The 20,706-nt window shown below is 38.4% G+C and overlaps 1 protein-coding gene across 1 annotated transcript in view; it reads right to left on the bottom strand.

Moving 5' to 3' along the window:
* NF1 (neurofibromin 1) overlaps positions 1-20,706 on the bottom strand; it is a 100,229-nt gene that overhangs the window by 45,777 nt on the left and 33,746 nt on the right. Inside the window, exons 21-39 of the mRNA XM_009881481.1 lie at positions 19,859-20,105; positions 19,460-19,533; positions 19,263-19,346; positions 18,206-18,646; positions 17,637-17,776; positions 16,943-17,065; positions 16,428-16,511; positions 15,965-16,081; positions 15,221-15,402; positions 14,904-15,115; positions 14,122-14,283; positions 12,988-13,091; positions 11,994-12,129; positions 7,565-7,627; positions 5,457-5,615; positions 4,508-4,605; positions 4,215-4,361; positions 3,648-3,794; positions 3,208-3,318 (exon numbers count right to left, since the gene is read on the bottom strand). Of these exons, the coding sequence (XP_009879783.1) occupies positions 3,208-3,318; positions 3,648-3,794; positions 4,215-4,361; positions 4,508-4,605; positions 5,457-5,615; positions 7,565-7,627; positions 11,994-12,129; positions 12,988-13,091; positions 14,122-14,283; positions 14,904-15,115; positions 15,221-15,402; positions 15,965-16,081; positions 16,428-16,511; positions 16,943-17,065; positions 17,637-17,776; positions 18,206-18,646; positions 19,263-19,346; positions 19,460-19,533; positions 19,859-20,105 (2,831 nt within the window). The remainder of the gene's footprint in view (positions 1-3,207; positions 3,319-3,647; positions 3,795-4,214; positions 4,362-4,507; positions 4,606-5,456; positions 5,616-7,564; positions 7,628-11,993; positions 12,130-12,987; positions 13,092-14,121; positions 14,284-14,903; positions 15,116-15,220; positions 15,403-15,964; positions 16,082-16,427; positions 16,512-16,942; positions 17,066-17,636; positions 17,777-18,205; positions 18,647-19,262; positions 19,347-19,459; positions 19,534-19,858; positions 20,106-20,706) is intronic.

The raw sequence follows: 20,706 nt of genomic DNA, 5'->3' as shown, positions 1-20,706 counted from the left end.
TTGTGTTGTAAAATGTGAGAGATACAAACAATAACCTCATTTAATACTAGTGAATTACTGTTAGAAACTTACATGGCCATTTATACTGCAAACTGAAGTTTCATCTAAGATTTTATAAAGGCCCACTTCAGCCAACACAATAGGCTCAAAGGTGACTCAACGACGTTACAGAGGGCAGAGAAGTGTGGTACGGCTTTTAAAGACAGAAAATTAGGACAGAAGTTAAGTGGTACTACTCATCTTGTTTCCTTCCACTCCATCCAGAGACTCAAGGGTGTTGAAAATGCAGAGAGGGAGTCAAGTTAAAGGAAGGCAATCTCCCAAGCAAAAGGAAGGGAAAGCTAAAAGCCGACTCAGATAAATGTTCTCTCATCTACATTCTATGTCAGAGCTATGAATCATTGGAAGGAAGTTCAGATAAATTTTGTTTTCTTACCTACTTCTACATAATGAGAGTTCCTTTGTGTTATTCACTGTTCCTTTGATTAGCATGAGCTGAGAGATTCATTAAGTGTCGAGCTGACACAAAGCACGGGCACTTTACTCTCCTTCACAGCAAAAGGTACCAGCCATGGCACGCTCTCCTTCTGCTTCCCCCTTGGACTGCCTTACAGGTGAAGTCTTCCTAAGCGCTAGCAGTGAAGCAAGTGTTTGAGAACTTTCACAGCAACAAATCTAAGAGAATGTAAGCATCTCCTCCCTACATTACCAGCTTGAAAGCACATGGTTTGTACTGGGTTTTTTAAAGCATGAAGAAACCTTTTAGCATGCCTGTACAAAATTCCAGAAGAAGGAAACAATTTTGAAATTTATTTTACCTTCCACATTGATACTGAACAGAATTTTCGTTTGTTTGTTGCTCTGAAAATCAAGAACATAATAAAAGAAACGTAGACAGATACATTCATTTGTTGGATCTCTAATTGCATCCTGGCTAGGAAACCATATTTAAGTAGCAGAATTCAACTACCAAGTTAGAGGTTATATTTGGAAAGGTTTTTCAAAGCTTGCTCATGATTTTAGCCTCCAACCTGAATTTGGAATAAGGTATGTTTATTATCCAGTGGTAAAACAGTAAAGTCCTCCAATCGCTAAAATCGTTCCCTAGTTGAAAATTAGGAAATTTTTTAAATTTCTGAGTGGATATGACAAAAGTCACACGCTATAAGAGAATACAGATTTCCTAGGAAAGTAAGTTTGTAACTCAATATACAGAATAAAAAGCACTACTGGAAACAATGAAAAACTATGAAATTAATAAAATTAAGGATCTAAAATTGTAATTAATTGAAAAAAACCTTACATGCCTGTTGGGTATGATTTTCAATAGAAACATTTAAATTCCAAGAATATCTTGTTTGCAAATGCGTATTGACTACTTATTTACATTGTTCAATACAACAGGAGACACTGCTGAAGCAGTGGTTTCCTCTGCTTGTTTTCATGTTCTTATATGAACTCAAAGGGTCTGCAGAAGGTTCACCACTGATGACATCTCCTCAGATCACGTCAATACCTTTTGCCAGAAGCGGCGCCATCAACGATACTGCCACCAATTTACCACACGCAGCAGTGCCACGACCAGCAAGGAGCACGCCCAGGACAGCACCACTGGCACCACCATGAAAAGCTCTCTTCCCAGCCTCACCCCAAGAAGCAGCTCAAGCAAGAGCTCCCAGGGCCCACAACCATTCCTCACCATGCCACGGATAAGCACGGCAGCAGCACGGGTACCAGGAGCAAGCACCCCGCTGGGGCAGCAGCCGCCCCGCTGGCATGACAGTCACCCCACCAGCAACAGAGGCACCAAGAAGAGCCAAAGCAACCACACGGACTCTACCAGCACTGGTGCCACGGGGCACTCCGCCAGCATGAACTCAGCTAGCACCAGCAGCACCAGCAAAAACCATACCAGCAACAGCAGCAGAAGCAAAACCAAGAGCCCCACTGGCACAAAATGCATCGGCAATAGTCCAACCATGAACACCATCACAGGAGCTGCCAGCACCCGTAAGTGCCACACTAAGTCAGGACTCTTGCTACCACCATCAGTGCTGGTGAGACCTTCGCAGACCCCGGCAGCACCACCATGCAGCCCGTCGGTGCCAAAACCAGCAGTGCCACCGCTGCCAGCCCACACCTCCCCAGCAGCACCGCTCCCAAAAGCCAAGACACCAACACCACAGCACAGAGGAAAGGTACAACAGCGCTCATCTTCTCCCTACGGTTCTGTCTTTGATCACCCTTGGTTGCGAGCACGACGGTTTTCCTTTTCTTAAGAGTCTCGGAATGACTTTTAGTACTGAGTGTAATTCCTATGGAAACTGTTTTGACGGTGCTGTTCTCCATGGATTTTATAGCGCATTTACTTAATAACTAGATTGAAATACCAAGTTTCAGTTATATCCTTACTCTAGTTCAGCTTTATGACTGCAGACATTAATTTAAATAAAACAACTAGTTTATTTAATTTTTTTATGTTTTATTTTAAAAAAAGAAAGAGACTTGTAACTTATTTGACCATAAACTAATATTGAGCTTGGGATATTCTTCCCAGACTCTTCAGTACTGCAGCGTATGTTACTCACTGTTATGAATCACTGTCTGTCAGAGTAGGGAAGACTTAAAACTTTCAAAATTTTGTCTTATTGGAAAAACACAGTCTTTTGCAAAGTTCAAATGTCAACGTCTGCTTTTGTTCTTACTTTAGTGATATTTCCACAGACTCAATCATTTCCAAAAACGTGGTATTATTTTCACTTAGAACATACTGGTGAAAGTGAAGCAACATCATGGTGTTGTCTATGTGTGAAACTTCTAAATACCTGTATTACTCTCTAAAATGGGATACCGGGCCAATTTTGAGAAATTTTGTCCCATGTTTTAGCTTGTTACTCATTGGATACTTCAGAAAATGAAGACGCTAAAATCTCTGATAAAGGGTTAACAGTAATATGGTGTAGATGTAGTTTACTTCAGACAGTGAAAAATTAATAAAATGTATTTAAAATTTTAGCTATTTTTCCACAGAAAACTATGTCAGTTCTGATTTAGGAAACTACACAATTCAAAAACACTGTCACGAAAATGTGACGAGCTATTTTCAGATTCTTGTTTGTTACAAAGTTGGTGTCCCTTTCTTATACACACTTGCTACTTTTCATTTTACATGTTTATTTCAGATAGAGAAGGTGAAAGATTCCTTACCGCCGAGCAATGTAGTAGAAAACAGGATTGCCAGCTTTTGATGTCCCAGCTTGGTAGAAAATATTTAATGTTTTCAGTGCTTTGAACTCCTCTTTTTCGTGTACCTGATGCCTAAAAAGCAGTAAATTGACATCAACTTTTCATAACAAAGAAAAAAACTTTTAAAATAAGAAAAAAAAATCCAGACCCCCTTTATTTGTATCTTTAAACCAAAGTATAAAGCTTGAACCTTTCTTAAATCACAAATGTTACTACGTCTCCAGTTCTCAATTTAATTTTTGAAATTAAAACCTATTGAGCAACCTAAAAGGTACATGTAGACCCAGCTTTTTAAACTCCCCGTCAAAACAAAAGCTAGAGTCTTAATACCTACTTCTACTGCCTGCCATGCTGAGGTCTAGCCACCCACAACAGCGCCCCCTCCACGATAATCTTATTACCTTGTCATAAATTCTTCAAATTTGGAACTAGTGAGATTTAAACTGGACCAATGGGTATCTGCCACGGGTTTGTGCTCAGGAGGACCCAGATAGGCAAGAAGAGTCGCCATCTTGTCAAAAGGTCGTCTTCCAACAGCTTTGTGGTCCCTAGAAACAGCATATTACTTACAAGAAAAGTCCTCCTTTGCTCAGCAATTCTTATTTTTTTGCCCACTACCCTTCCTTACCTTGAACAGGCTGGACCTTCTTTTTTAAAATTAAAAAAAAAAGGGAGTTTGACAAAGAAATAAGAAAAATGTCTGTTACACACAGAACAATTTTTACAAAAGATAAGACAGACTTTGACAGAAAACTATATACGTGCACAAAAGGTTGGCAATGACAGGGGCAGCAAAGATATTAGGTACGTTCCCAATAATGGCTTGTCAATCAGAAAAATGTTTCTAAAGGTAAGATTTTCAGCCACGATATTCTTCTCGGTAATAATAACAGAAGTATCCAAACATATTCCGAAATATTCCTGTCTCATCAGCTCCTCCCCTCTTCATAGCACTTCTGAAGTCTCACCTGTTGCTGGAAAGGTACTGGCCAATCTTCTCCTGATTGTTCCACAGCAGCCGGTGCAAAGCGAGCACATTGCCGTCACTGATGAAGGACAGGCTGTGATTGACCGTGTCGCTGGCGGGGCAGTCAGACGCAATATCAAGGAAAAACCTAGAGCAGAAAACCAGTAATTCCCATAAGCGCCTCAGGGAAATCTGCCCAGTAGACTCAATGTAAATTAAAAGGCTCTAAGAACACTCTCCACTTGCACTTTACACACGAGACAGACTCTTAGTGCACATTTCCAAAGGGCCTACCTTCGTGCTGCATCAAAATTGCTTTTTACAAAATCATTAAAAGGCCGCATATGTTCTTCTTTTGTAAACAGGACGTGGTTGGCAATACTCTGAAGTATCTAAACAATAAAAAGATGGTAAAGTTTAATACATGAACTTTTATGGCAACTAGTGTAACTTCACTCTCAGAAATACTCACTTTAACCTGTTGTGAAAGCTGAAGGCAAAAAAAGCCAACAAGTCAAGTAATTCAAAATATGTTCACTTTCAAAATATTTTCCTTTACATGCTTTTAAATACTATAAAATGACTCCCCTTATTTATGAACTTTATTCAGCTTTAAACAAGGAAAATAAATTGTCTTTCAAAAACACCATTTACTAAGCGTCACTATTTCTTCCAGAAGTTATACAGACAGGCAAAGGCAATAGCATATGCCTATTTAAAGAAAACTAGAATTTCTCAACATTTAAAATAGATCATACACACAAGCCACAGTATTTCTATGCCATCATTAACCCTTTTTTTTTTTTTTTAATTTTAATTTTACAGGAAATAATGCCAAATACGATTAAAGACAGGAAAAATCACTTTTTTAGCACTAGTATGAACTTAAGTAATATCTGGCTGCCACTCTTCTCACTGTGCTAAAAGTAACATCGGTTTCTTTCTTTTTTTTTTAAAGAAGGTTAGAAGTTCAAGTGAGGAGCCAGAAGGCATTCGGTTATCTTATACAGCGTTTTGGCAAAATGTGTTTTTTCCATGCAGACCGTTCCCCATCCTTACGCTGCTGGGAGCTGCAACAGTAACATCATGACGTATAAACATAGTATGGAAACTGCACTTTAAAGAAACCCGATGGTTGCTATAAAAAAGTACAATTTCAACTAAATTTTCTCATACTAGTCAAAGAACAAACTAAATCAGGTAGAACACACAATATGGCCAAATAAAAACATTACTGATTCACCTTCGACATCAGTTTCAATCCCCTTTCAATTCTTGGTGGAGGCTTTTTGTCTAAAATCCCTGCCTCATACGGGGAGACGATCGCGGGATTGATGAACCGAAGGAACATCGCACTTCCAACTGCTCCGATGCTGTTCTGAGGAAATCGCTGACTAACAACCTATGAAGTTGAGAATTATAAAGAACATTTTTGCGTTAAAGGAAAGGGAAAGCAAGCTGAGAAAAGCCTTGTATGGTAATCCAACTTTAAGCATTCTTTCCACACCAACCAAGCCCAACGCATTTGAGTTGGGCGCTCCTGCACCACAGGACCAGCGGGAACGGGAGGGAAACGAGTGATGGGGAGGGGGCTATCGGGCACTAGCTGGCTTTACTTCTGCTCTTGGGCAAACTTGCTCGCTAGAGTGCAATCGCTACAATAGCTATTGGTCAAAGATAAGAAGATATACTGCAGACGTGCTGACCCCTGAACTCCGGGCCCCTGCACCGACAGCAAAGCAGACAAATGCCGTACGTTCATACGCAGGTGGGCACCGTCCTCCCATCACGTACAGATCATTCTTTTTAAACAAGTGGGTCTTTTACTCGTCTGTTGGTAATCTCACTACTGATCAAAGAGCCTCTCCAGCAGTAAGACTTACGCTGTAAAGTTTCGGGAGTAATTTTAAATTTATGGGAAGGAGCTATTTGTAGAAGTGCTCTTCAAAACCATCAGATCTCAACAGATTTGCCAAAGGAGGAAAGACAGAGTGAGCCAGAGACGAGTGGCCAGCGTCCTCCTCTGCCTATACAGACACTGCCCAAACTCACTTAGCAGGAATTTGCTAGAAGAACTACAGTGGAAGATATTGTTCTTTGCTATCTAGAAAAAGAAATAATTCTGAAAAAGTTGTGTGAAAAAAGAAATCTCCTTTCTTTTTGGGAGATGCTCTACACGTTCCTAAGAAGATAGTCTATTCTCTGAATATCTTCCATTTGACTTTGAAAAGTTAGTTAAAGATAAAGCTCCCTGACAAAAATAAAGTTCTTAAATATGCTACATGCCATTCTATAAAGATTCAATATCTTTATGTGTATTTTCTTATGAGCAACAACAGTTAATCCAAACAAGTCAGTCTACCTTTTCACAGAATAAAATTAGCAAGCTTTGTATTTTAAGTTACATTGTTTAAAACCAATTACAAACCAACCCGTTTTACTAAAATATTTCAAAATAGAACTCAAATCATGCTTCTTAAAATGGATAAAGCCATTAGTACATACATAATATATCAATAATCACTTTGGTTCAGTAGCAATTTCATTCAGTTAACTTGGCATGCAATTACTGATAATATTTTCTTGCAAAATACTAGTCTGCACACAGATTTTGCATTTAAACATGATTACTATTCTGCTTAGTTACAGCAAAAAATAAGGGAGCAATTAATAAAACTCTAATTTTCCATTCAGCCTCTTGTTTTATTCACACTTTATATTTTGAGGTCACTGTCAAAGAAAAGGGTAAGTCTTAACTTTTAACGACACCACTCTATCACAATCTACATATCTCATCTCCTTAACACAGCAAGTGACTTAAAATGGGAAGTCTGCTTTTCTCCGTAAAGAAATACAAGTGCTAAATTGTATTGCTTAGTCACAAGGCAAACAAAAGAAAATGTATCAGAAACAAGTCATATAAGCCTTTTTTCTTTTCAGTAACCCATATATATTAATCTCTTCTCCCAGGATGCAAGCTGAAGTCAAATTATCTGCCAGAACATTAAAACAACTAAACAGACTCAGGTTTTCCCCGAAACTGAAGAAAACATTTTGCTTCTGCATTTTTTTTAATTTGAAGATGGTGGCAAGGGTAGAAGAATCAGAGTATTAAATACTAAGCAGTAATGTTAAAAATGTCTTTTGTTTACTCAAATAGGCACACAGAGAATATTTTAAATATAACTTAATTCCAGTGTTAATTGAAATGAAAGCTATTTTGTGCCAGAATTAGTAGAATGATTTTACAGTGAGGTCAAATAGACTGAAGTGAAGATGTTTTGAACAAACAGCAAAAGATTTCTGTTGTGCTTTGAAAGAAATGGCTAATAAAAAGGTCTCCAAACTTACTGATTTTTTGTTTTCCTTTTTTTCTTTTACGGTAGCTTTATTCAGTAGAGAGTGGCAAGTTGCCTACAGAACAGAGATGAGCACAAACAAGTCACAGCACCAACTACATACAGCAACAAAAAACCAATGTTGACTTGTACATAAATTACACAGTAAAATGTAACAAACATAACCAACAGAAAATGAAATATATAAACTAAAGACTGATGATGGAGCTTTTATTCCACAATTTTATTACATCTTATTTACAAAGCACTAAATACAAAACAAGCAAATGTTGCGTTTCAATCATTTCTACTATTTCTGGCTAGATTAAAAGTCAAACCACATTAATGTGCTCATGATACACAATATTGGGCATTAAATGGTATATTCAGCTTTCAAATGTATTTCACTGTCCCCAAATAATTTTAATAGTAAAAATAGTAGTGTTATACCTTTGAAATACATATTACTTTAAAAATAAATTTAGAGTTTTAGATCTTCCCAATGTTTCTCTGTGTGTCCTTCAATTTAGACCTGTGAATCATCACGGTTATTACTACTTTGATAGCTAAACACTGCCATCAAACACTCTGCAAAAAGGAAGAAAAAAGCCAGCAGATCTGCATTAATCTATTACAGATTTCCAATCAAGATACCTGACTTGATTGTGCTTATTTCTGCATTTCATTGAAGTGCAAAGGGACCCACCAAGAAGCGTCACATTCCCTCCTACTTCCCAGCAGGATTTGGGCAAAGCTCCAGCACATCCCTTGTGCTCTGCTCCCCTCAGAGCGGGCTCGGAGCTCCCTCCTACATCCTTCATATAGGCTGTAAATGCAAATCAGCATCGCTGAGAGGCCCTACCGCGAGCATCACCTGGAGCTGTATCGACAGAAAGCTCGCAATATTTGGCAGTCTGAGAGCAAGCATGCACCAACCGTTCAAATAATCTTTACAGCATCACACAAACTGGAACTGGAAGTGAATTTCTACAACTTCAGAATGTGACAGAGTAAAAAACAAAAAAAGGGTCAGGCTTTTGTATTTAAAGCAAGTAAAATTTCCACCTCTGTTAAGAAAAATCACGTATGTTTGTGTGTTTTTGTGAAAGACAGCACAATTTCTTTGTATGGGTTACTTTGACCAGGCTTGTTTGTAGCCACGTAACACTCCTGAACACACACTAACTGAAAAGCTGTGTCACAGTAGCTATTTAGACGGTGTTTCCAGTTGACAACACTTACCAGGGTCTGGCTGCTCACAAACGCCAGCCAGACTACACCCCAATGTCCAACCAAATACCTCCTTCCCATGATGTTGCTACATTGATTAAAATTAGCTACTCATCATTTACAGAGCACACCCAACGTGTATTTTCTGCACACAGACTTACTTTCTAAGTCTAAGCGTAAAAAGATACTGCAAAATTTAGTCTCAGTTACTCTGACACTGTTGCTTGGGATGGAACACATTCACCTTCACAAAAAAAGGAAGTTACCTTCTAAAAATCACCTATTTGGTTCTTATGATAAAAATGGATTAATACCCCCACAAATTCAGATTTTAATTGTACTTTCTTACAGATAAAGGCCAGACTCTTCAAAATCTCTGGAATTTGAAAGTACAGAATGAATTATTACACTATTTTTGATGAACAAACATTTGTACACAAAGATACCTGTTACTAGAAACAGTAAATGTTGAAGCTGAGTATCAGTTACTACCACCTGTATATTTGTCAGTAAATCATCTCTTTCAGGAACAAATTACCCTTGTTACTAAAAAAACGTAAAGGCAAGAATAAAGCCAACAGACTTGAAAAGCTTCCCTAGAAGAATCTCTGGCAATGCCCACTGGTGAGTAAATTTTACTAATTCCATCTCATGCAGGAATTAAAAGTGGTTTGCATAGAAATAACTTTTAGCAATGCATCACTGAAATGGAGGTAAAACTGACACATCCTAGTAACAGAGTATAAAAGCAATTCTAGGAAAAGATGTGGGACAATGTAACATCAATTAATGAAAGCAACAATTAAAGTTGTGTGAAACATTTTCAATAACACTTAAATATACTCCCAGTCAATGTCTGCAAGACCATGACCATTTGAACTTGAAGAAAACCAGCTTGCCCTCCTCATTTTGCATTAAAAACCAAACCAAACCAAACCAACAAAAGAAACCCCCAAACCTCAATACAACCACTATCAGAAAGAGAAACTGATGACTTCAGAAGCCACTTATACAAGCTGTTACAGCAAAACCAAAAGCGCATCGTTTGCGTGCCTAATTCGTTCCAACAGCTCACAACCGCCACCCGAGTTCCACAACACTCACAACATACACTTCACTGGTTTTCACTTCCGAGTTCTGAGAACCGCAGCGGTTGCTGCGTTTGTTATTAGCACAGCATTCACCGTAAAAATATGACTAGACTGCACAGAATTCTTCCTTATTACTCATAATTAGTCCATACAGCTCAGAAAATCTATTTTCCTTGCTTTGCTTTAGAGCTGAGATTCAGACTCCATGGCTGAAAAGCCAATAGCTCTTCCAGAACCCTTCGCTGCGACCACAGATCAAAGCCTCTGCCGTGCACGCGTCCTCTGTGACAGCATTCTCCCACAGGGCTGGGAACTGTCTTTCCTCTGAGCCCTGAGGGCAGCAGGAGCAACCCCCAGCGGAGTTTTTAGCAGCAGCTAAATCCATCAGAAGCACAGAAAAAGCAAGAGAGAGACCCACAGCATCCTGGGCTCAGCAGCTGCTCCCGAGCTGCCCCAGAGAGCCGCAGAAAGGCGAGAGCGAGCTGAGGATGTGTGGATGGAGGCCGGGGACCGCAGGTATGGGAGGCAGCCAGGAGGGTACCACTACAGTAGAACTTATTCTGCAGAGGATAGTGCACCGCTCAGGAAGGTTTCTTCTCGTTAAGGATCATTTAGAAATGGTACCAGAAACAAGCAAGGAGAGGGCGGTCCCAGCTTGGTGACTTCCTGAGCTTTGGGTGACAGCACTAAAGTTTTAGCCACAAGTAACAGTCAGTCTTTGCAATCCGCCTTATTAAAAGAACTCTATATTAGCTGTCTTTTCCTGATTCTTCTCTTCCTATTTACCTGCTGAATTTCTCAATACTCTGTGTCTGCAAAATGTGTGGTCAGCCACTTAAAGTACAGCAGCCCCTTGCGCACCACAGCGTACTGCAGGCAGCGGTACCTCCACCACAAGGTCGTGCCTGTGGCAGCTGGAAGAGATTTCCCATCATTCTACCCCTTAAATATGAGAATTCCACCTATCATCCTCAAAAGCACAGAGTATCTGCAGCATCCCAGTTACAAGACCAGTATTTACCAAATCGTACGCCAGTGGACCTCCTTCCCAGCACGAGTTAACGGCTTTGCTTACAGCTCTCCACAGCAACCCGGAGACCCCGCTTTCAGAACACCGCACCGAGTGGGATCAGAATAAACCTGAATGATGCAGTGTCTTGACCTCACCCAGAAATGATCCTCTTTATGGAAGCACATATAACCACAGACAATTCTCTACCAAATACAGCCAACAACATTTTATGCATCTAATTCCTCCCATTATACTCAGCTTCAATACACGCTTTCTAAAATTTAGGACTTGTAACTACTGTGGTCCCACTGAAGACCACACGGGTTTTTTCTTAGAAGGATCTTACACCCTTTTTAACCTGCTCTTCTATCAAAGGCAGAAAGTATAAGATTGTGCCCACCTGTAATGGATGACTAAGTAATATCTCTGGAGCTATGACCTGAATAATGCATTTCATAGACAATTTTTGGAAAAAAATAATTCAGAGAAATGCTCTTGAAGAAATTGCCTCTTTTTATGCAGAGAAAAACTACCTAGAATCAGTATCTGCACAAGTAGGTATTTTATTCACAAAGCTAAGGTTTAACAAAGGTGTGATCCATAAGACTTAGATAATTAACTTCATTTCCGATTTAATCGATCCTGTATAAAAAATAAACAAGTAGACTGTTTCTATATTCAAAATACAGTTTTGCATTCTCTCAACCCAGCAGTGATTTTTTTTTAATTTATTTTCCCCTTCTGCTGCCTTCCCTATAGAAGGCCCATATGATAAACTGCTAAAAGCATGTATAACCATTACCTCCCCAGGTGATCTTTAGTCTCCCACAGAGATGCTAAAGCAGAGATTATTGCTGCCTTCTTAGGTCTGAGTGCCTAGCTGTGTTTCAACTCCTTAAAAAAATACTGTTTAGTCACCTCCTGATTGCCAACCCTAGTCTTACAACACCATTCAGTCCCCATGTTTAGATTCCTGTTACTTAACGTATGTCTTGAAACAGTCTTTAAGAAATGCCCACTATGCACCCACGACTGGACCAAGCTCCGAATCGCTAGAATTATAAAAACAAACCCCAAAGTTCAGGGGCAGGCAACCATTGCAGGCATACCTGGTATAAACAATGGCACACACTGCGAAGCTGGGGTGGGAACTCCGAAGAAGAATTAATGATTGCATGAAAAAATTTTTCTGTCATTTGCAAGAGACTCCGCTGGTTCTCTTCAAGGCTTTCCGCAGGCTCCAGCCTGAAACAGACCCACACACGTATGACCAGCAATCAAATAAATGATACTAGCTGTACTTATACATTTGGTAGTAACCTTATTTCACAGGGTAAATAGAACTCCAACAGAAATAGTTATGATCTTTTACACAAAAGTTTCCGTGAATATTTTAAACCATGTAAGTTATAAATTTAAGGTAATTTAAAACTCAGTAATAGACAGCTATAAGTGGGATTCTCTCACACCATTCCATACAAAGACATGCATACATAATTCCAACTGATAATCACATTATCAGTTTGATGATGGTTTCTCTGAAAGGCATTTTTGAGGTAGATGCAGATATTTGCGAGTTAAACGATTAATGAGAAGACCTATCTTTTGGTAAGCTACTTCAAAGACAAATACTTAAAAGTTTTTCTAAGAGTTAGAGATAACTGAAAGCAACAGAACAAGAACTACTAAATCCAAGTCTTGAAGTGATATACAAGAAATTAAAGCAAAAACAATTACACACAACATGCACGCATTCCATCTTGCTTCCATAGTTAATTCAATGACCTAAATCAGACGCTTTCTGGTACTACTGGAAATCCCCACATTAGTGGCCTACATAGAAGTACGAAGTAGCAAGTAGGAGAAGATGTCCTGCAAGAGCTCTCTGTCTTCCTTACTCTCTCAGGGTTTAGAGGACATGCAGCAAAACTCATCTCACTGTGCTGGGCAGCTCTGTACAGTTCTCCCTGGGCTGCAGATACCATTAATGTGTCTGGTAAAGTGAGGAGTGGAAAAGTATGAAAGTACGAGAAAAATATTTGCAATGACTGGGAATCATGTTTACAAATCAATACATTTGCTCCCCCCCCTTGAATCTCAAACCTTGTTGGATCCACCTCAAAGCTAACATGCTGCCATTCAGAAGATGTGATCACAGTCCTTAGTAAAGGTTCCAAAAGCTTCTGCAAATATGTAGCACCATATACCTGTGTAGAAAGAAGATCGGAATAGGCAGCCAGATCGATATAGCAATTCACAGGAACACGCCAGAACTCTGTAAGTGTTAGAAGAATCTGAAAACATCTGGTTTGTTCTGGCATAAGCCAGATTTCTGTAAAATTGACGTTTCTGTATTATAGTCTCACTTCTAAAACATAACTGTGATCAATTTCTGCAAGTATTTTAATTAATTTCCAATTTAGAGAAAACTATAGGTCACTTTAATAACCGCAATAACCAGATGGGATTGTTTCTTAGAGCACACTGACTCAACTCTTCATCTCTGTTTGTACACAACTTCTTAAACTGAAACGGAAGCACAAACAGGACCTCAGAGTTTGTCTCCCCATCTTTAAACTGTCCGTTACAAAAAGACCACCAGGAACAGTCTTCAAGCTGGTACTGGCCCCAGAACCACCCATGTAACTAGACTAGACAGAAGGTTAAAGAGCCCTACTATGACTGAAGATTATTTAGGAAAGGACTTTAAGAAAACTAAATCTTATACAAATATTAGCTGCATCAAGTAAGTTATGTTTTCTAAATAACTAATAATCTTTGTTGAAATCTACAAATCTTGCAAACGTTGTTGTTACTGTGACAGGTTTCATCTTTACAATGCAGAATATACAAATAAGGCGAGATGAAACATTCATTGCCCTGGAAACTTTTAAAAGGACTAAATGCAAGCTAAGCCTAACTGGTTGAGTCATGAAGTCCTGGCAAAAGGTTAGTTCCAGGAGGATTTGTATTTTTCAGTTGGGCCTGAGCATAAGATATCTACAAGATTTAGTTCATCAAGTGTTAAAACATTAAAGGCAAAACTCCCTAAACTTAACAGATGCGAGAGCTGAGACTAACTTAAACTGACGCCCAAAGGCAACTCTGTATTGTTTTCATTTAACCCAGTTACTCAAGTGCTTAACACCACAGACTGGTAGATTTTTATTTTTATATTACTAAACTTTTCCTGTTACTGAAGCGATTTGTAGCACAGAGATAGATTAGATAATATACCTTAAAGCAGAAAGTCATTATTTTACTGGCTAAGCTGTTTCCTCGGAAGAGTGTCTGCATGGAATCTGCCAGTTCAACTTCCTTTGAAAACATATTCCAGAGTAGCTGGTAGAGCAAGTGTCGGGAATCAAAGAGTGTGACCAGGACACGAGCTAGCTCATCCTTAAAAGAAGCAATGAAATATTAACTGACTAGCAGTGAGCCAAAGCAGCTACAAAAAAAAGAATTATGAAAAAGAACACCAAGTAGTTTGTACCAATGCTTTAAACTTGCTATGGAGTCTTGCATGTAAACATCAAATTAAGCATACACAATCTCTCTTTACATCTTTCCTATGCCACTGCTTGTCTAAAAACCTGCCTCTTGATAGCCAGTCTAAAAATTCATACTGGTTAGTCCCGACAGATCAGCAGTTACTATGCTCTATAACAAAGCCCAATTCATCTTGCTAAAATCTAGAGGAGGAAATACAGTTCTGTTTGTCTGTATTAAAGCACATACAATAACCAACCCAGATACATTCATTACAGTAACTATACATAAAATTATTCCTAGAAATGAACTAAAAATTTACTACGTAAATGCAGTTTATAATCAAGATCTCTTGACAATTAGGTTCAGTACACTTTTCACAACTATGCAAAGAAAGGCTAGCTAACATGAACGGTAGGTCTAATCTCTCTTTAGCAGACTGCTGTTACACTTTTAACGTTTGCACTAATTTTTATTTAAGCCTTAATATTTTCAAAAATGTAGGAAATAAAATGCATGAATCAACTTACCCACTGAGAACAAGGCACCACATTGGCTAAAGCCATAGCAATAGGAAGCTCCCCCTGATCACCCATCATTGTAACCAACTCCACCAATCTCTCAAACCGATCTGCTAGCACTGTTTCTGCTAACGTATCAAATTCTGTTCCCTGCTGCAGAATTTTGGTGAGGACTTCCATAAACGTAGCTCTTGTTTGGAGGTCTTTATGATAGCCCAAGCCTGATTAAAAAAACCCAGAACTACTAAGGAAGATGTAAAAATAAATGAAATACCAATGTCTTCATTATGTATTCATTTATGCACAGTTATCTCTAACTACTTTACCTATTGAGTGCATAAGACCACTGTCCACATTTGCATTGAGTAAATTTGACATGGCTAGAACAGTGCAGTGCCGCAGCGAAGCTAGTCTTCGAGACATTCCCCGTTTCCTGCCACCCGTTTGTGCACTTTCATCCTCAACTTCACTACAGTCATTTAGAAGGTTCATAAACAGCGTGAAATATCTAAAGAAAAACAAAAAGACTTGGGTAAGTCAAACAGGTTCTGCAGAGGCAACCATCTAAAAAAGACTTGCATACAGTAGCAAATAGACAATAAGCCTCGCAAAACATCTCGTAACTGCCCCAAGTAATCTTTCTCGTAGCATAGTCCAAACTTTCAAATGTGTAGTAACAACCAGAAAGCACTGGTCTAAAATTTGTGTGTAAATTTTCTCAAACCAAGCAAGTGAATTTCACAGGTGTGCCTTTACAAAAAGATGTCTTGAAAGAGATTTTAAGTTTCATGGATAAAATTAGAATATCAAAGCAAGCTAATCCCTCCCATGAATTAAGCACACCTGTGCATTAAGCAGAAACAAAGTCAAATTTTGTGACTATTTGCTAAATGAAAATGTTTCTATAAACCTTGGAGGCAGAGATTTGTGAAATGGAATATATGAGGTAATTTGTGTTTGGACAATAATGTTATTTCTGCCAGAAAAAAACACATAGATTGAAATAAAAGTTAAATGGCGCATCTACTTAGAGTCATTGTATAGAAAAATAGTTAAAAGTCACTATTTACTTAAGAAATAACTGAGATTTTGCTTCCATCAACTCAACACCATCTCCTTCTTCAGGCTGTAGTGGAAGTCCAGCAAGAAGAGAGACCACTGCTTCCATACTCGCTTGGTCCAAATCTCTAAAAAATCAAGTTTTAAGAAGCTGTGAGTTAGTTCGGCAGAAGTAGTCTCTCCTTCCCCTTGGTAATTTTCCCATCCAGTACCAAGACCCTTTTGCTTATGTACCTAACTGCCGGTGAAAAGAATCTTTTTTAAAAAAAAAGTTATTCTACTAAAGCTCTGTCCAGAACATATTACTACATTTTGTGATACAGGTTCAAGCAGTGTATCTACTGAGGACAACAACTGCAAACCAAATTTGTCACTAAAAAAATAGTTAAGTATAAATTCAACACTACAACATTTCAAATGCCACCAGGAACACTGTAAGAAACTCTAGCGACAGCTCATAGTATTCTTTCTTACCTTGTCAAGCATTTCACATCCTCATCTGTTGCTTGATTAGATGTTCCCATAACCCAGTCTGTCAAATATTCCACCATTTTGTTCCTGTTACATATAGATATATTGCTTTAGCTTTGGTTTTTTTCTGTTTTTTTTTTGTTTAAGCAACCCTTCCCCCAACCACACTAACTACTGTTGGCATCACTCTTAATTATTACAAATTCAGTGCAATAACTACTTGTACCACCACACACTGAAGATGACCTGAACTAATTTTATTATAGCAAGTAATACCCAAGGCTGTATCATACACAAAATTTTTACGTGTGTTTAGTATCCCCACAATCAAAATAAAATTTTAATGCAGCACCAGGCTCTAAATTATTCTGCAGACAAAGACAGGAGTACTAGCCCTATACGAGGAACACTGGTGTGAGACAGGTTTTGGGTTGGTTTTGGTTTTGTTTTAAACAAGTAACTAAAATTACAGTTGTGCACACTACACTATCCTAGAAGATGTATGATGCAATACTTACCTAAATTTCATTTCTTGGCAAAATGAAAGGTCATCTCTCCTCTCCATCATTACTTCTACTAATTGACATAGCTTCGTTTTTATTTGAATTGCATGCACCAAATTTCCAAGCACACGCACATACCTGAAGAAAAAAGCAGAAAGTCTGGTTAAATACGTCACACTACTTCACAGCACAAGGCCCACACCTCTGACAAATCTTTTCAGCTTCCTGCTGGAACCTACGCGCTGGCTGACCCAGCAGACTCGCGTAATGGCCTAGCAAGTGTTTGCGCTAATTTCTTTAATTTTCCAAGTGAGACCTTCTATCAGCTGAAGCCCAGTACCAAATTTCTTCTGGCCAAAGAAGTTTTCTATGAGTATAAAACTGAACAGAAATCTGCCCTTCAGCTGGCTTCTAACTGCTAGCACCACTGCACAGAAAAGAAACCAGGAATGCTTACAAGAAAGGGGCCAAGCTATGGAATGGTTAGTTCTTTTTTAAAAAAAAAAGAAGTCACCCTCCATCAGGGCACTTCATGCTACAGTATAAATGACCTCTATGATTACTGAAGTTGTCAGAACCATGAGGAGGAGGATTAGAAAATCTGTTGCTTCTTCTCCATGGATGCAAGCAGAAAAGATATAAACTAGAAGGGTCCACCTCACTTTTTAAACATATTACTTTGTACAGGAAGGTCAACAGGATTTCTTACCTAACCAGATTTAGCATCATTGTCTCAATACTGGCTTGTCCAAGATGTTCTGAGCTCCCTTCTGTGTGATTGTCAAGCAAATTCTTCATTATAGCAATGGTCTGCTCTACAAATTGTGTGTTGGTCTCAGTTAACAAAACCTGTAGGAAGAAAATTGCCAGTCTTAATTCTTTACACACAAAGAAAAAGGTTATTTATCAAATATACTGCAGCATTTCAAAAACCTAATGGACAAGCATTTTTCTAGTATCACCTAGACAAAAGAATTTCAATATATGTCAAGACTAAATATGTCAATGCTACCAGCCACAATGATTCTGAGAACATTCTCACAGATTCTGTACTCAGAGCTCACTTAGAATTCAAGAATGTTTTCAATTACTTGATGTTAAATACAGCCTGGAATCACAAATACAATAATTTTTAATGCATGCTGTCATGTACAATCACAATGCTCACAGGTTTTTTGTACAAAACACGAACAGGTATCAATTTCAATTACCTATGTGAAAGATAAGACAGACATTTTTATTAAGAAGCAAACGTGAAGGAATATATCAACATTTTACCTGTCCTTGAGAATCAAAAAACTTGCTGATGGTATTCTTCAGTTTGTTAAATAGCATTGGATAAAGTGCTGGACTCAACTCCAAACCCACCAGATCTTTAATATTAGTCCGTATCTGAAGTCCCACTTTCTCATGGTTACAGACCATCAGAGTCAATAATCGATCGATGAACTTGCTAACAGGAGTCTCTGCGTTCCCCTCAGTGGACACCATGGAGATCATGGAGCCCTTACGCTCGTTGACGGGGCCCATGGGGGGGCTGTAGGTGGCGAATCCTGCATTGCTACGATGCTGTAGGCACACTCCTCCCAGGGCACATAAGAACCCCGTCATGTTGATCCACTCCTGCAGAGAATCTGTGTCAGACAAGTCTATGGAGCCTCCCCCGCTAACGTGCGACATCCGTCTCTTAACAATTGTCTTATGAAGACTTTCAGCAACCTGAAAAAGAATGGCTGAAGATGAAATCTCTTCAATTAAACGTAACTAACAAAGAGATCAGAATTCTAAAGTATTCCATAACATATCCTACCAATTACAATTACGGCCTCAAGAATTTTCTAAAATTCACCTTTTATTGTTTATTGTGATAACACAAACAGAAATCTCTACAGAGGTGCCGTTTTTAGAGGAGTTGAAAAAGCAAGGCTAGAAAGGAGTGAAGGGGGTTGCCTAGACAATTCCCCGCTCTGCACCAAGATAAAGCACATTTAAATCATGATAGCCAGCAGCTTGTTTAAAAACTTCCAGTGAAAGGGATTTCATAATTTCTCTAGCAGTATTCCAGAGTTTTCACTATGCTTTTTTTCAATTTCTTTTTAATTTTTAAGCTCAGCCTCCATCTCCCTTACAGCAATTTAAGTCAAATTACTTCTTGGTCTCTTTGTAACCATAGTGGACAAATGATTACCATTATTTTTCTGGAATACTTTCATGGAGCTTAAGTCTCCCTACAAAACTCATTTGCTAGATTAAAGTTCAATTCCTTAAAATAAATAAGCTTAAATAGTTATTTTGAATTTCTAAGGGTTGAACCTATGGAAAAATTCATAGTCACCTGCCCATCTTCCATTTTGGTCTTTGGATAGTTAAGGATTAGTTTTGTAGCTTGTTCCCATTTTGCATGTGTATCCTCCCAGGCCTAAAATAAGATATATCAAGATTTAACTTCAAAACTACTTGTAGCAACAGTATTTTCTGTTTAAAAAAAAAAAAACGCATGCAAGGAGTATATGAATTCAGAACAAAGCTTACCTCTGTGTTGCCTGCAGTTGGATGTTCAATGCGTCTTAATAACGCCATCACTCTCTTCTGAAGAGCTGCTCTCCCTACAAAGGAGCACAGTATGTTTAATCAAGTTTTTTGAAAACGCACCTACATCAAATATGAGATCTTTGACAGTAATTATAAAATTAATAGAGGAACATAACCGCTTTAAGCATTTAGAAGAGGATTCTTCTTGTTACACTTTAAAATCCTCATGAACTTAGTCACCCAAATTCTCTACTCTTTCTAGCAATTCTGATTAAGATATTTCACTGAAAGCGGGAGTAGCAATCAAATCAAGAATCTCATCCTGTTTAAAGAACTCAAATACAAATAATAGTCTTATTATACAGGCAGAAAGGTATTTTGCAGATTCACAATTCTTACCTGTTGACATCATATTGCTAACAGACGCAAACTCCATGAAAGTATTGTAGTTTGGCAAAAAATTATGCACTGAGACTTCATCTACTCCACATCTGATATCTGCTTCCTCACAGAGGTGACGGAAACAGGACATTGCAACAAGGACTGCCTCAATATCCGGGCTCCACAAAAACATGTATAAGGCGACTTCCAATTTTGTTTGGGCTTGGCGACAAATAGGTGTTCCACTGCATCCTGCTGTACTTTCCTTGGGAAGTGGAGAATTCCAGATTTGGTAATATTGCTTATGAATACGGCAATTTTATTAAAATTCAGCCCTCTACAAATTGTTCTGTAAAACTGCTTTTATTCCAGTACGAATAAACAATCCTAAACAAGATCAGAGCTCTTACATGCTGCTGCACAAACACAGTGGCAAAGAACCTGCTCCTTTCATAAAGATAACCATGTACTTAGGAAAAGTGTACATTAAAAAACAAAATGAAAGTTTTGGCTCATAAAAGATGTTCTAAATATCCTCTGCATTTTTTTCCTGCAGCTAGAACTGGTAGTAAAACCAGGCTTGAGAAACTTGTCTGTCAAAGGGTATACCTTGCTAAAGCACTTGATTTTATGATCCTGCATGGTACATTCAAACCACATGCGATACTTTCAAAAGTGAGACTTCAGATTTCTTAAAAACAGACTAATGTGTAGGGATGCTATGTGCAATCCTAAGAAAAAAATATTCACCATTTTAACTTGAAAAAGGTGTGACTTTTTAAAGTCTGAAACACCATTATTAACCAGCATATTAGACACATACATTATGTAGGATACAGATGTCTTCTGCTCATCAGAAATAATTA

The sequence above is a fragment of the Charadrius vociferus genome, unplaced genomic scaffold (assembly GCF_000708025.1).
Source record: "Charadrius vociferus isolate BGI_N301 unplaced genomic scaffold, ASM70802v2 scaffold323, whole genome shotgun sequence".
NCBI classification, from domain to species: Eukaryota; Metazoa; Chordata; class Aves; order Charadriiformes; family Charadriidae; genus Charadrius; species Charadrius vociferus.
The sequence above is the reverse complement of the archived record's forward strand: the minus strand, read 5'-3'. Positions and strand labels throughout refer to the sequence as shown.